The sequence below is a fragment of the Ranitomeya variabilis genome, chromosome 3 (assembly GCF_051348905.1).
Source record: "Ranitomeya variabilis isolate aRanVar5 chromosome 3, aRanVar5.hap1, whole genome shotgun sequence".
Taxonomy (NCBI): Eukaryota; Metazoa; Chordata; class Amphibia; order Anura; family Dendrobatidae; genus Ranitomeya; species Ranitomeya variabilis.
The window spans coordinates 644232850-644247553 of record NC_135234.1 but is presented as its reverse complement, the minus strand read 5'-3'; the positions used below and the strand labels follow the sequence as shown (position 1 = coordinate 644247553).

The window sequence follows — 14704 nt, the reverse complement described above, 5'->3', positions numbered from 1 at the left end:
AATATAACCAATTCTACCCCCATGAAGTGGCCATATTGTGCTCAGATAGCAGGTCTGTGCAGGCAGCAGAGGATTTTAACGCTCTGAACTTTACAAGAGTCTACAGCACTGATCAGCCTGTTCTTGGGAGAGGTAATAAGGACCTTTCTGCCATCTTCACTAAATATATGAATAAATTGACAAATGGCTGACACCATTCATCTGTGTCCCTACCAGTCTAATCTTGGCTGATTGCTGCCGACAGTATCAGACTGTATGGACGCATCTTATTTAGAAGAGGAATGGTGATCCCTAGTTGTCAGTTAGGCCTGGGATACAGATTTTGCAATGCGACTGATTAATTTAACCCATCGAGTGAAAGCTGCAGTTCTAATAATTGCACGGCACACAGTAAATGGCTTTGTACAGCAGCTGTAGCCATATAGGTAACATCAGGTAGTTGTGTCTGCTTAGGCCAGGCGCTATACACACATTTCCAGGAGTAACAACAGAGGATGTGCACAACAAAGGGTCCACATGCATTGTATATTAAAGTGATTGTCCACTACTAGGACAACCCCTTCTTGATGTTAATGTTCGGCCCCGATAAAATAATAAAGCCTGTACTCACCACCAGGGGTGGATTAAGGGTAGCCAGGGCCCTGGGCTGTTCAGACACTGTGGGCCCCCCCCCCGCCGGTCATGTGACGGGGGGGTCATGTGACAAAGAGTTTGTAAGCCGCCACCATAACACGGTAGACACTTTTGGCCGGGCCCTACTCTGCTGTAACCTATTAAATATTTGTTAAAATATGCAATACAATTTAAGTATATTTTGATTTATTTTTCAATTTTTAAAATGACCAATAATATCACATACAAGGAACAAATACCACCGCACCATGACCAGACCACATATTACAACTACAGTGATCGAATAATATCACATACAAGGAACAAATACCGCTACACCATGTCAAGACCACATATTACCACCACATGGTGACCAAATAGCACATACAAGGGACAAATACCGCAACACCATTTCCAGACCACATGTTACCACCACATAGTGACTGAATACTACAATACTGATCAGTGATAAAAAAAAACAAAAAAAACACAATATTATCACCATAAGTGCCAGTATTCACAGGCGATCTATATTTAGTATGCAGTGTCTGTGTAGAGGTTATACAGTGATCACCGGTGACATTATACACAGGAGCTCTGTATATAGTGTATAGGTAATACAGTGATCACTGGTGACATTGTACACAGGACCTCTGTATATAGTATACAGTGTATAGTGTCAGTGTATAGGTAACACTGACTCACCAGTGACGTCTCTAGGTGAAGTCCTTCATCTTTCATCCAGCACAGACCGCCATCATTTCTTCCAGCCAGGGCTCGTCTCTGCAGGAAATAACACAGTTATCTAGAGCTCCGCTTGCAGAACACATTACTTAATTTTTCCCAACTTCTACATTACACCACATGAAGAAAAAAAGGCGACATAGTGTCACTCTGCACAGTAACAGGACTGCCCCCCCATTTAAAACAATATACTCAAAATAAAATAAATACATCACTGCAGTAATAATATCCCTTAATTAGCCCCTATGATAATAATATTTCCCATCCTGGCCCCGTGTGTCTCATTCCTGGCTCCAGCCATATGTTCTCGCATCCTGCCCTCATGAGTATCCATTCTACCCCATATGATCTCCCCATCCTGCCCCATCTGTCTCCATCGTATCCATCCTGCCCCATAATCCTATCCTGTCCCATGTCTTTCATTCTGCCCCGTGTCTCCAATCATGCCCCCCATCTACATACTGCCCATGCCTCCAGTCCTGCCCCCAGTGTGTCCAGCATACTGCCCCCAGTGTCCAGCATACTGCCCCCAGTGTCCAGCATACTGCCCCCAGTGTCCAGCATATTGCCCCCAGTGTGTCCAGCATATTGCCCCCAGTGTGTCCAGCATATTGCCCCAGTGTCTACAGCAATCTGCCCCCAGTGTCTACAGCATATTGCCCCAGTGTCTCCAGCATATTGCCCCCAGTGTCTCCAGCATATTGCCCCCAGTGTCTCAAGCATATTGCCCCCAGTGTGTCCAGCAATCTGCCCCCAGTGAGTCCAGCAATCTGCCCCCAGTGTGTCCAGCAATCTGCCCCCAGTGTCTCCAGCATATTGCCCCCAGTGTCTCCAGCATATTGCCCCCAGTGTCTCCAGCATATTTCCCCCAGTGTGTCCAGCAATCTGCCCCCAGTGAGTCCAGCAATCTGCCCCCAGTGTGTCCAGCAATCTGCCCCCAGTGTCTCCAGCAATCTGCCCCCAGTGTCTCCAGCAATCTGCCCCCAGTGTGTCCAGCAATCTGCCCCCAGTGTGTCCAGCAATCTGCCCCCAGTGTGTCCAGAAATCTTCCCCAGTGTGTCCAATATTGCCCCCAATCTGTCCAGCAATATGCCCCAGTGTGTCCAGCATTCTGCCCGTGTCTCCAGCATATTGCCCCCAGTGTGTCCAGCATTCTGCCCCAGTGTGTCCAGCATTCTGCCCCAGTGTGTCCAGCATTCTGCCCCAGTGTGTCCAGCATATTGCCCCCAGTGTTTCCAGCATATTGCCCCCAGTGTGTCCAGCATATTGCCCCCAGTGTGTCCAGCATATTGCCCCCAGTGTGTCCAGCATTCTGCCCCCAGTGTGTCCAGCATATTGCCCCCAGTGTGTCCAGCATTCTGACCCCAGTGTGTCCAGCATTCTGCCCCCAGTGTGTCCAGCATTCTGCCCCCAGTGTGTCCAGCATTCTGCCCCCAGTGTGTCCAGCATTCTGCCCCCAGTGTTTCCAGCATTCTGCCCCCAGTGTGTCCAGCATACTGCCCCCAGTGTGTCCAGCAATCTGCCCCCAGTGTGTCCAGCAATATGCCCCCAGTGTGTCCAGCAATATGCCCCCAGTGTGTCCAGCAATATGCCCCAGTGTCTCCAGCATTCTGCCCCAGTGTCTCCAGCATATTGCCCCCAGTGTGTCCAGCATTCTGCCCCAGTGTGTCCAGCATTCTGCCCCAGTGTGTCCAGCATTCTGCCCCAGTGTGTCCAGCATATTGCCCCCAGTGTGTCCAGCATATTGCCCCCAGTGTGTCCAGCATATTGCTCCTAGTGTGTCCAGCATAATGCCCCCAGTGTGTCCAGCAATCTGCCCCCAGTGTGTCCAGCATATTGCCCCAGTGTCTCCAATATTGCCCCCAGTGTCTCCAGCATATTGCCCCAAGTGTGTCCAGCATATTGCCCCCAGTGTGTCCAGCATTCTTCCCCCAGTGTGTCCAGCATTCTGCCCCCAGTGTGTCCAGCATTCTGACCCCAGTGTGTCCAGCATTCTGACCCCAGTGTGTCCAGCAATCTGCCCCCAGTGTCTCCAGGATATTGCCCCCAGTGTCTCCAGCATATTGCCCCCAGTGTGTCCAGCATTCTGCCCCAGTGTGTCCAGCATTCTGCCCCAGTGTGTCCAGCATTCTGCCCCAGTGTGTCCAGCATTCTGCCCCAGTGTGTCCAGCATTCCGCCCCAGTGTGTCCAGCATATTGCTCCCAGTCTGTCCAGCATTCTGCCCCCAGTCAGTGTCTCCAATCTGCCCCAGTGTCTTCTCTCCAGCATCCCCAGTGTGTCCAGCAATCTGCCCGTTCGCAAAGAAAAAAAAAAAAAAAAAAAAGAGTTCTCCTCACCTGTCCTGTGCTCTCCAGCGGCGAGCTCCCTCCTGCAGCGCACACTCGCCGGCGACTGACAATGATGTCAGACGCCGGAGACGTGTGCTGCGCCTGTGGCAGACTTCAGCTGCCAGCCTCCAATTGGCTGGCGGCTGTTGTTAACTATTGACGTGCGGGCGCGCAGTTGAAGCGCCCCCACCGCCGCAGGGCCGAGGGGTACCCGGTACCGGGCCTCTGAGTCCAGCATTCTGCCCCAGTGTGTCCAGCATTCTGCCCCAGTGTGTCCAGCATTTTGCCCCCAGTGTGTCCAGCATATTGCCCCCAGTGTGTCCAGCATATTGCCCCCAGTGTGTCCAGCATATTGCCCCCAGTGTGTCCAGCATATTGCCCCCAGTGTGTCCAGCATATTGCCCCCAGTGTGTCCAGCATTCTGCCCCAGTGTGTCCAGCATTCTGACCCCAGTGTGTCCAGCATTCTGACCCCAGTGTGTCCAGCATTCTGACCCCAGTGTGTCCAGCATTCTGCCCCCAGTGTGTCCAGCATTCTGACCCCAGTGTGTCCAGCATTCTGACCCCAGTGTGTCCAGCAATCTGCCCCCAGTGTCTACAGCATATTGCCCCCAGTGTCTACAGCATATTGCCCCCAGTGTGTCCAGCATTCTGCCCCAGTGTGTCCAGCATTCTGCCCCAGTGTGTCCAGCATTCTGCCCCAGTGTGTCCAGCATTCCGCCCCAGTGTGTCCAGCATATTGCTCCCAGTGTGTCCAGCAATCTGCCCCAGTGTGTCCAGCATATTGCCCCCAGTGTGTCCAGCATATTGCCCCCCGTGTGTCCAGCATTCTGCCCCCAGTGTGTCCAGCATTCTGCCCCCAGTGTGTCCAGCATTCTGCCCCCAGTGTGTCCAGCATTCTTCCCCCAGTGTGTCCAGCATTCTGGCCCCAGTGTCTCCAGCATATTGCCTCCAGTGTCTCCAGCATATTGCCCCCAGTGTCTCCAGCAATCTGCCCCCAGTGTGTCCAGCAATCTGCCCCCAGTGTGTCCAGCATATTGCCCCAGTGTCTCCAATATTGCCCCCAGTGTGTCCAGCATATTGCCCCCAGTGTCTCCATCAATCTGCCCCCAGTGTCTCCAGCAATCTGCCCCCAGTGTCTCCAGCAATCTGCCCCAGTGTCTTCAATATTGCCCCCAGTGTCTCCAGCATATTGCCCCCAGTGTGTCCAGCAATCTGCCCCCAGTGTGTCCAGCAATCTGCCCCAGTGTGTCCAGCAATCTGCCCCCAGTGTGTCCAGCATATTGCCCCAGTGTCTCCAATATTGCCCCCAGTGTCTCCAGCATATTGCCCCCAGTGTCTCCAGCAATTGCCCCCAGTGTCTCCAGCAATCTGCCCCAGTGTCTCCAGCAATCTGCCCCCAGTCTGTCCAGCATTCTGCCCCCAGTCAGTGTCTCCAATCTGCCCCAGTGTCTTCTCTCCAGCATCCCCAGTGTGTCCAGCAATCTGCCCATTCGCAAAGAAAAAAAAAAAAAAAAAAAAGAGTTCTCCTCACCTGTCCTGTGCTCTCCAGCGGCGAGCTCCCTCCTGCAGCGCACACTCGCCGGCGACTGACAATGATGTCAGACGCCGGAGACGTGTGCTGCGCCTGTGGCAGACTTCAGCTGCCAGCCTCCAATTTGCTGGCGGCTGTTGTTAACTATTGACGTGCGGGCGCGCAGTTGAAGCGCCCCCACCGCCGCAGGGCCGAGGGGTACCCGGTACCGGGCCTCTGAGTCTCTGCTCTGGGGCTGTCACGGCGGCTAGGCCCCGGTCCGTGACCCTGCCATGGGGCGCACAGTAGAAGATGTGGATAGGTGGTGTTAACGGTGCGGTGCAGTTGTGGGGTGCAGGTCGCGGTAAATAACGAGGACACCAGGTTGCAGTCTCTTTACCTCTTTACTGAAGATCTCTGGGTCCTCAGTCCAGAATACGGTTCACCAGGCTGCGCAAGTCCGACCGGTCAAATGGCACCTCCAGAGTTCTCTTCACAGGTGGAAATCTGTGCCTTCCTGCTTGCGCTATGTGTTGTGGTCCTTCCCTGCTGTGCTTACGGAAAGTCCCCACAACTGTTGTGTCTGTTTCGTAAGTTCCCTCACAACTCGATTAGATGATGTTCTGCTAATCCTCCGTCCCTCCCTGATGTTCTGGTTGGAACGGCACCCGTTTGACGGGTAGGCTCGGAGCTCTTCCGGGACCCTAGAGTCGCACCTCTCCACAAGTTGCCCCCCAAGACTGCATAGGTGATTTAGGTGAGACAGCCCGCCTTAGACTGACTGTCCTGCCGCTGTTTAGAGTATTGCTTGAAGCTGAATGTTATAATACTCTCTCGGCGTTCCGGCCACCGGTTGTGCGCCTCAGTAGGATGTTGCCTCGGTCTTACAGCACGACTCCTACTGGTATTCTCCTATCGCTTTGATCTCGTTTCTCACTCAGCACAATCTATCTCGCTTCTGATCCTTCCTTGGGCACCGCCGCTATCCTGAGCAGGCACGGTCCCGTTACGTTCGCTCAAGTTGCCAAGCCTCTGTCAGGATCCCACCCCTGACAGAGACCCTACTGTATCTTCCCCTACAACACCCTCTGCCACCAGGTGTTGTCTGGTCCAACCCAGTCAGCTTTCTGATCTAACTTCCTGCCTGACCCCCAGTTTACCCACTATGGTGGGGAGTGGCCTAATGAATAGTACCCTTAGCTCCCCCTGGAGGCCAGACTGTGAAATGTATTGGTGTCTGTGATACCTGGTCAGATGAACTCTTTCAGTGCCATCAGACGTACCCAGGGGTGGGATTCAGCCGGTACGACCCGGTACGGGGCAGCCGTTTACTAAAATTTCTATCTGCCAGCGTTCCGGGAGCCGGCTCTGCAGCGTGAGTGAACCGACTCTTTTTTTTTTTTTCCTTCCTTGTCTGGCACCTGCAGCCTATCAGATTCAGCGAGCTCAGTGAGTGTGACTGTGACTCATGTGGGAGGAGCAGACAGGAGAGAGGGAGATGTGAGTCTGTGGAGTGTAAAGAAATGCCGGTGAGTCCAGTGATGTGATCACAAAATCAGTCCCCACTCCCTAGGAAGGCACAGCCGGGTGCGGTTGAAGTGTCGCTGTATTGTTCCCCTCAGCACCCGGGCATTCACCTCACACAGGTACCGCAGCTGTGCAGCCTGTAGCCTCCCGTCAGGCCAGGCTTGTGCTGGAGAGGTGGCCATGCTGTTAGTATCAGCTCCCTCTAATAACGGCTGCAGTTCTGTGCCATCTCCAATTATCTGACACTCTGCAGCTCTTCTTGTCTTTACACTTTTGCAACCTTTTTAATGCACCCAAAATATCTGCAAATCATGGTGATTAACCCCTTCATGTTGCAGCTATTGTTCTTTTTCTGCCACAACTTTCAGGAGCCTTTGTAAGGGCTTGGGGTTTTGTTTTTCTTTTTTGCAGGACAAGTTTTAGTTCTGAATGAGCCCATTTTACCATATAATGTCCTGAAAAACCAGGAAAAAAAAAGTTCACAGTGAGGTAAAATGAAGGTGGGGAAGCAATTCCACCGTATAGTTTGGGGGATTTGTTTTGCGTAGTTCAGAGTGCACGGTTTCATTTGAGGTGGTCTCACACGTGGCATCACAGGAGGCTGGGGCTGCACTCGCTTCTCTGCAGCGTCTCGCCACATTGATCACCTACAGTAAGGGTACCGTCTCACAGTGGCACTTTGGTCGCTACGACGGCACGATCCGTGACGTTCCAGCGATATCCATACGATATCGCTGTGTCTGACACGCAGCAGCGATCAGGGACCGATCAGAATCGTACGTCGTAGCAGATCGTTTGAAACTTTCTTTCGTCGCTGGATCTCCCGCTGTCATCGCTGGATCGGCATGTGTGACACCGATCCAGCGATGTGTTCGCTTGTAACCAGGGTAAACATCGGGTTACTAAGTGCAGGGCCGCGCTTAGTAACCCGATGTTTACCCTGGTTGCCATTGTAAATGTAAAAAAAAAAAAAAACACTCACCTTCTGATGTTTGTCACGTCTCCCGGTGTCTGCTTCCCGCACTGACTGTGAGCGCCGGCCGTAAAGTAAAAGCAGAGCACAGCGGTGACGTCACTGCTGTGCTGTGCTTTACGGCCGGCACTGACAGTCAGTGCGGGAAGCCGCCGGCGGGGGACATGACAGACATCAGAATGTAAGTATGTAGTATTTGTTTTTTTTTACATTTACAATGGTAACCAGGGTAAACATCGGGTTACTAACCGCAGCCCTGCGCTTAGTAACCCGATGTTTACCCTGGTTACCTGGGGACTTCGGCATTGTTGGTCGCTGGAGAGCTGTCTGTGTGACAGCTCCCCAGCGACCATACAACGACTTACCAACGATCACGGCCAGGTCGTATCGCTGGTCGTGATCGTTGGTAAATCATTTAGTGTAACGGTACCCTAAGGCCAGGCCATCAATGTTAGTCATGGACAATCTCTTTAAACTTGTTCTATCTGTAATACTACCTCAATCATATTTACTGTAACTTAACTGTTAATAAAGTTGGTATGTAACTAGGGTTGCAGTGCCATATTCTGTTTGACTTGCTGGGATTTGTAGTGCTGTGCACCACCAGCAGGAGTTGATGGTATAGTAGCAATTATACATTTCTGTTCCACGTTGTGTTGAAATAAACTGAGTTTACTATTCCGTATGCTTTGCACAGCGTGTGTGTGTGTACAGTGTATACATTGCGTATGTACACAGTGTATGTGTGTGTAGTGTGTGTACAGTGTGTGTATACAGTGTGCGTGTAAGGCTACTTTCACACTAGCGTTGTTTGGTGTACGTCGCAATGCGTTGTTTTGGAGAAAAAACGCATCCTGCAGAATTATCTGCACGATGCGTTTTTTCTCCATAGACTTTTATTAGCGACGCATTGCGATGTAAGGCCACACGTCGCATCCATCGTGCGACGGATGCGTTGTGTTTTGGTGGACCGTCGGCACAAAAAAAGTTCCATGTAACTTTTTTTGTGCGTCACATCTGCCATTTTCGACTGCGCCCCCTCCTCCCCAGACCTTACAATGGGCAACGGATGCATTGAAAAACTGCATCCGCTGCCCACGTTGTTCATTTCTTTCACAACGTGCGTCAGTACATCGGGCCGACGCATAGCGATGGCCCCGTACCGACACTAGTGTGAAAGTAGCCTTAGCACAGTGCTTGCAGCATGCCTTTATTTTTATGAATTACAATCTTATACAGCACCAACATATAGCACAGCACTTGCTAATTCAGAAAGGACGTGTACAAAAAACGGCACATATTACAAAGTAATACAGGTTAGGCTGGGTTCACATTGCGTTAGTGGCGTCTGTTAGACGGACTACGTTACACAGCGGCATAAACGCGGTGTAACGCAGTCCGTTACGGCCGCCATTGACTCCAATGTCGGACGCATCAGTAGCGCACACCCACAATGGGCGAGCGCTAGGGATATGCCATCATTGAGTGATGGACCCTGAGCCGCGGGCTGCAGCGTTTCCGGGTCCGTCACTGCTAGCGCAGATAGAGCTAGAAGATGCTCTATCTGCGCTAGCGCGATGTAACGTCGGCACTTGCGTTAACAGCAGCCAGTTAGCATATGTGCTGAGCGGGCTGCTGCTAACGCAGTGTGAACCCGGCCTTAGGACTACAACCAAGTAGCGCGGGCTCTGTTCACAAGAGCCAACAATCTGCGGAAACAGCAACGCTAAAAAACAGTCTTTACTGCTTCACTAGATACTTACACAGGTGTATCATGAGGCTGTCACTTTACAGGCAAAGAGTGGGAACGATGACAGAGTAAAATCTAGTTTTATTTAAAAAAGAGCCGGTTCACGAGCCGAAAGAGCCGGCTCTTTATAGTGAGCGGAGCCGAAAGAGCCGGATCACCAAAAAGAGCCGGACTGCCCATCACTAGCTCTCAGCGACTGCACAACTGCAGCTCGCCCTGTGTGAGCGGTCACATGGTGCCGCCTCATTAAGGTGATGAATATTCATGAATATTCATCATCTTAAATGACCGCTACCACCTGACCGCGGCGCTCACACAGGACGAGGAGGACGGAGCAGTGCTGCGCAGGGACAGAGCGAGGTGGAGGATTCCGTTCCTCTGCTACGCGGTGTGTGAGCCTGTGAGGTGACTCCGGTGACCATGAATCATTCCAGCCAGGGAGGACGGGGGAGCCGGCGGGGAGGAGGAGGTCTGCGGTGGACGGCCAGGACGGGGAGCCATGCCCATGAATGATACAAGATGGGACTGGGAGCGTCGGGGAGCCGGCGATGAGCCACGCATGGGGGGGGGGGCGGCGGGATGAATCATGAATCATTCCAGGCAGGCAGCCAGGGAGGATGAAGGGAGCCGGCGGCGAGCATGTAGGAGGTCCGCGGTGGACGGGGAGCCATGATACAAGATGGGACTGGGGAGCTGCGCCGGCGATGGGCCACGCATACGGGGGGGGGGGGGGTATGGGAGATGAGCCAGTGCCTGAGCCACCCATGCATACATAACGTATTCTTGTCATTAAGGGAGACAAACTGCTCCCAAAAATATGAATCGTGCCACTGGGCGTGGCTTATTAGTATGGGCGGGGTTATTGAAAATGGGCGTGGCCAAAATTCCGGCGACTTAGAGGACCTGTTGTTAAAAATTTGAATCCCACCCCTGGACGTACCATAGCTCCTCTTAGTGGCGGAGCCACAGTACTGCAACGACCAGGACTCTGGGGCGCTGCACGCCCGCACGTCAATACTGAAACTGCCGCAGCGCCTGTAGTGGCCCAGTGAGCAGATTAGACGGGGCCCGATGCGGGCCCCCTCTCTGCCACCCGGGCCTATACGCCAGTCAGGGCAGTAATGCCCTGACTGGCAGTGGGCAATCTGAGCGGTAGCCCAGGGCCCCCCACACCACTGGGCCCTGGGCTGCCGCCCAGATTGACCCTATTATAATCCGCCCCTGCTTACCACCCGTGCGGCATCATTCCTGTGGTGTCGGCATTTGCTCTCCCCAGGGCTCTCCTGTGGTGTTGGGTCATACATGTAATAGTTTGTGAAAAGATAAAAAAAGACCTCAGCGACCATATAAAACTGATATGATAATCACTGCGGACCCTGACCGCACTCATCTCTACACCTACATATAGTGAAATAACCGCGGCTTTACTGCGTGGACTATTGCGTCCATTATATAATGACCATAATGATAAACATGAGAATGCAGAAACACTGGATCCCACCTGTGCTCTGAACTTGTTCACATACTGTTTTTTTGGATGCCGGTTTTCTGCTAAAAAAAAATGCAGTGTTGGCAGGAAACATGCTGCGCACATTATGTGCATATTTGATGCATTCATTTAAAAAGGTAAAAGAAATGCAGCAAAACTCTGGAAGAATTGACACGCTGCAATTTTTTAAAAGAACACACAACGCAAGAAAAAAATATTTTGCGACTACTGTAAAATGCTCACATATATACATACACGCACAATAAATACCCCACACAGGCACAGTAAATACCCCACACACAGGCACAGTAAATACCCCACACAGGCACAGTAAATACCCCACACACGCACAGTAAATACCCCACACATACAGTAAATACCCCCAACACACACACACAGTAAATACCCATCACATACAGTAAATACCCCCTAACACAGAAAATACTCCCCTCACACACACAGTAAATACCCCCATACAATAAATACAACACACAGTAAATGCCCCCCCCCCCCAGTAAACACCATCCACACTCAGTAAATACAACACACAAACTAAATGCATTGTGGAACAGAGGAGGTGGGTTTGACAGGAGATTCAGTAATGTGCACACCATCTACCTCTGTACTCAGGGGTTGTTTTGCACCTGAGCCTGACTATATGGCCCAGGAAAATTACATCACAGAGGTTTATCGGATTGTATGGCCATCCGGTGTGCAGAGGAACAGAGGGACCCTGTGGCAGAAGGAGAAGGACGCAGCACCAGCTTGCAGCTTTTAAGGCTTAAAAACCTCAAGCACTCAGCCACTCACACTCAAGCAGCGGGAGCTGCCTTTGGCCAGTCCTTCCCTTTGGTGCGGCTGAAGGACCTGCACAGACACCTCTCTCCAGGCCACAAGGTTAGATCACGTGACCGCATTCAATCCATCTTCCCCCTAATGTAACTGGAGGACCTGCTGTGACGCCTCCCCCTGGGTCACATGATTGGGACCTTAACAACTGCGCTCCCTGTTTCTCTTTTTTCTGCATCTTTGCTGGATGGGCAGACGGACGGACAGATGGGCGGGCGGGCCCCTAAGTACTCTGGGCCCCGTCGCAGCTGTGACCGCTGTAGTTACGCCCCTGTCTTACAGTAATACTTCATTTAAAAATACATCCTTAATAGAAGTTATGGTAAAACAATATAGTCACATTACAACAGTTGTGCATTCTAAATTTGAGCTGGTGTTGTATCTAGAGATAATATTCGCTATTGATAAATTATATAAATAACAATCTAATCTATAAATGTACTAATTGTGTATTGTGCATTGATTACATATGTTGCATTTTTGTGTCAACAGGTTCAGGCGCTCAGTATAGGATGGACAGAAGAAACAGTCCCATCTACATAAACATTAATGGTTCAATGCCAACCACGCTGGATTTCTTATTTTGTATCACTGGAGAAAAGCCCCACATATGTTGCAATATAGCTTCACCCTCCTCTGTGTGGCCGTGTCCCATCATGCTAATTTATTAAAACATCACATATCAAACAAAAGGACAAGTGACACATATGAACTGTAGTGATGTCTTTCTGAGCTGTACCATTTACATCTGCATATAGTTTGGCCCATGTGTTGGTCATATCATGTATGTAGTTTACACTTGCCACATCTTTTCTGATCTCTGTGAGTAGCATTTTAATATTGGCAATTTATTTTTGGAGAACACTGAGGCAATGATAATGCTGTCCTTGAGTAATTTAATTTCTTAGTTTGTCATTCAAGCGATTGACTCTTACAGAAAGTTTAACGATTGATAACGCTGGGTGCCTTGTAAACGAAGGATGCAAACAAGAAAGAAGCTTGAGGGTTTGGGTTTTGGAAAGGTCAGACTTTCAGCCATGCCAGATACAATGTAGCTTCAACAGGAAATAATCCGTTCAAAAATAATAACAATATTTTTACATATGATCTTCTGAGTTGAGTCTTTTTCTCTGAATACAATGTACCCTTTGTTACAAACAGTAACATGAACGTGGTATAGACATCACTTAGAGGGGTTGAGACAAAGTAGAGACCAACCTAGTATCAATGGCTCATGGTGTGGCAGACCCGACTCTTTGTATACATTCACTGCTCTGCTTTATAGGTCAAGGTCCTTAATTGTAGAACTATTAAAGAGGTTGTCCATTACTCAGCTGACATCTATTGAACGCAGGTAAATCCACGTGTTCCTTCAACCGTGCGAATTTACCACATCCAATACATTCTAGTGGTGAAGTTTCACTTGTGGAGACTAGTGTCTCCAAAATTGACATGCTGTGGTAAGGAGAGATGCGCCGCATGTCAGTCTCCTCTGGTGATCCGCTGGCATCTGTGGACACATAGTGGACATGGGATTTCTTCATTTCCCAAACAATTTTCTGTAACATCTGTCCGTTGCGGGTTTGACACTGCATAAATACGCAGAGTCAAACCCGCAACAACTCTGGATCGTGGGCACATACCCTATGCCAATAAATATATATATTTATGTAAAAACAAAACAAAATAAAAAAAAGTACACATATTTGGTATCACTTCTTCTGGAATGACCAGACCTTTAAAACTGTTACACTAGTTAGCCCTGTCAGTGCACACCGTAAAAAGAAAAATGGCAAAAATAACTATGGTTACGCCAAAAGTAAAATAAAACTCGATCAAAAAGTCAAATGTATATAAAAAATGGTACCCCTGAAAACATCATCTTATCAAGCAAAAAACAAGCCACCATACAACTCCATAAGCAGAAAAATAAAAAAGCTACACTGGCTTGCGAAAGTATTTACTCCCTTGGCTTTTTACCTATTTTGTTACATTACAACCTGTGTTTAAATATTTTTGTAATCAAATGTGTGTGTGATACAGTACAGACCAAAAGTTTGGACACACCTTCTCATTTAAAGATTTTTCTGTATTTTTATGACTATGAAAATTGTACATTCACACTGACGGCATCAAAACTATGAATTAACACATGTGGAATTATATACTTAACAAAAAAGTGTGAAACACCTGAAATTATGTCTTATATTCTAGGTTCTTCAAAGTAGCCACCTTTTGCTTTGATGACTGCTTTGCACACTCTTGGCATTCTCTTGATGAGCTTCAAGAGGTAGTCACCAGGAATGGTCTTCCAACAATCTTGAAGGAGTTCCCAGAGATGCTTAACACTTGTTGGCCCTTTTGCCTTTACTCTATAGTCCAGCTCACCCCAAACCATCTCGATTGGGTTCAGGTCTGGTGACTGTGGAGGCCAGGTCATCTGGTGTAGCACCCCATCACTCTCCTTCTTGGTCAAATAGCCCTTACACAACCTGGAGGTGTGTTTGGGGTCATTGTACTGTTGAAAAATAAATGATGGTCCAACTAAATGCAATTCGGAAGGAATAACATGCCGCTGCAAGATGCTGTGGTAGCCATGCTGGTTCAGTATGCCTTCAATTTTGAATAAATCCCCAACAGTGTCACCAGCAAAGCACCCCCACACATCCGACCTCCTTCTCCATGCTTCACGGTGGGAACCAGGCATGTAGAGTCCATCCGTTCACCTTTTCTGCGCTGCACAAAGACACAGTGGTTGGAACCAAAGATCTCAAATTTGGACTCATCAGACCAAAGTAGATTTCCACTGGTCTAATGTCCATTCCTTGTGTTCTTTAGCCCAAACAAGTCTCTTCTGCTTGTTGCCTGCCCTTAGCATTGGTTTCCTAGCAGCTATTTTACCATGAAGGCCTGCTGCACA

General features: G+C 49.7%; 1 protein-coding gene across 1 annotated transcript in view; it reads left to right on the top strand.

Annotated features, from left to right (window-relative positions):
* TAC3 (tachykinin precursor 3) overlaps positions 1-12891 on the top strand; it is a 237520-nt gene extending 224629 nt beyond the window's left edge. The window contains exon 7 of the mRNA XM_077299748.1: positions 12277-12891. Coding sequence (XP_077155863.1) covers positions 12277-12295 — 19 coding nt within the window. The 3' untranslated portion in view covers positions 12296-12891. The remainder of the gene's footprint in view (positions 1-12276) is intronic.
* The last annotated feature ends 1813 nt before the right edge of the window (positions 12892-14704 follow it).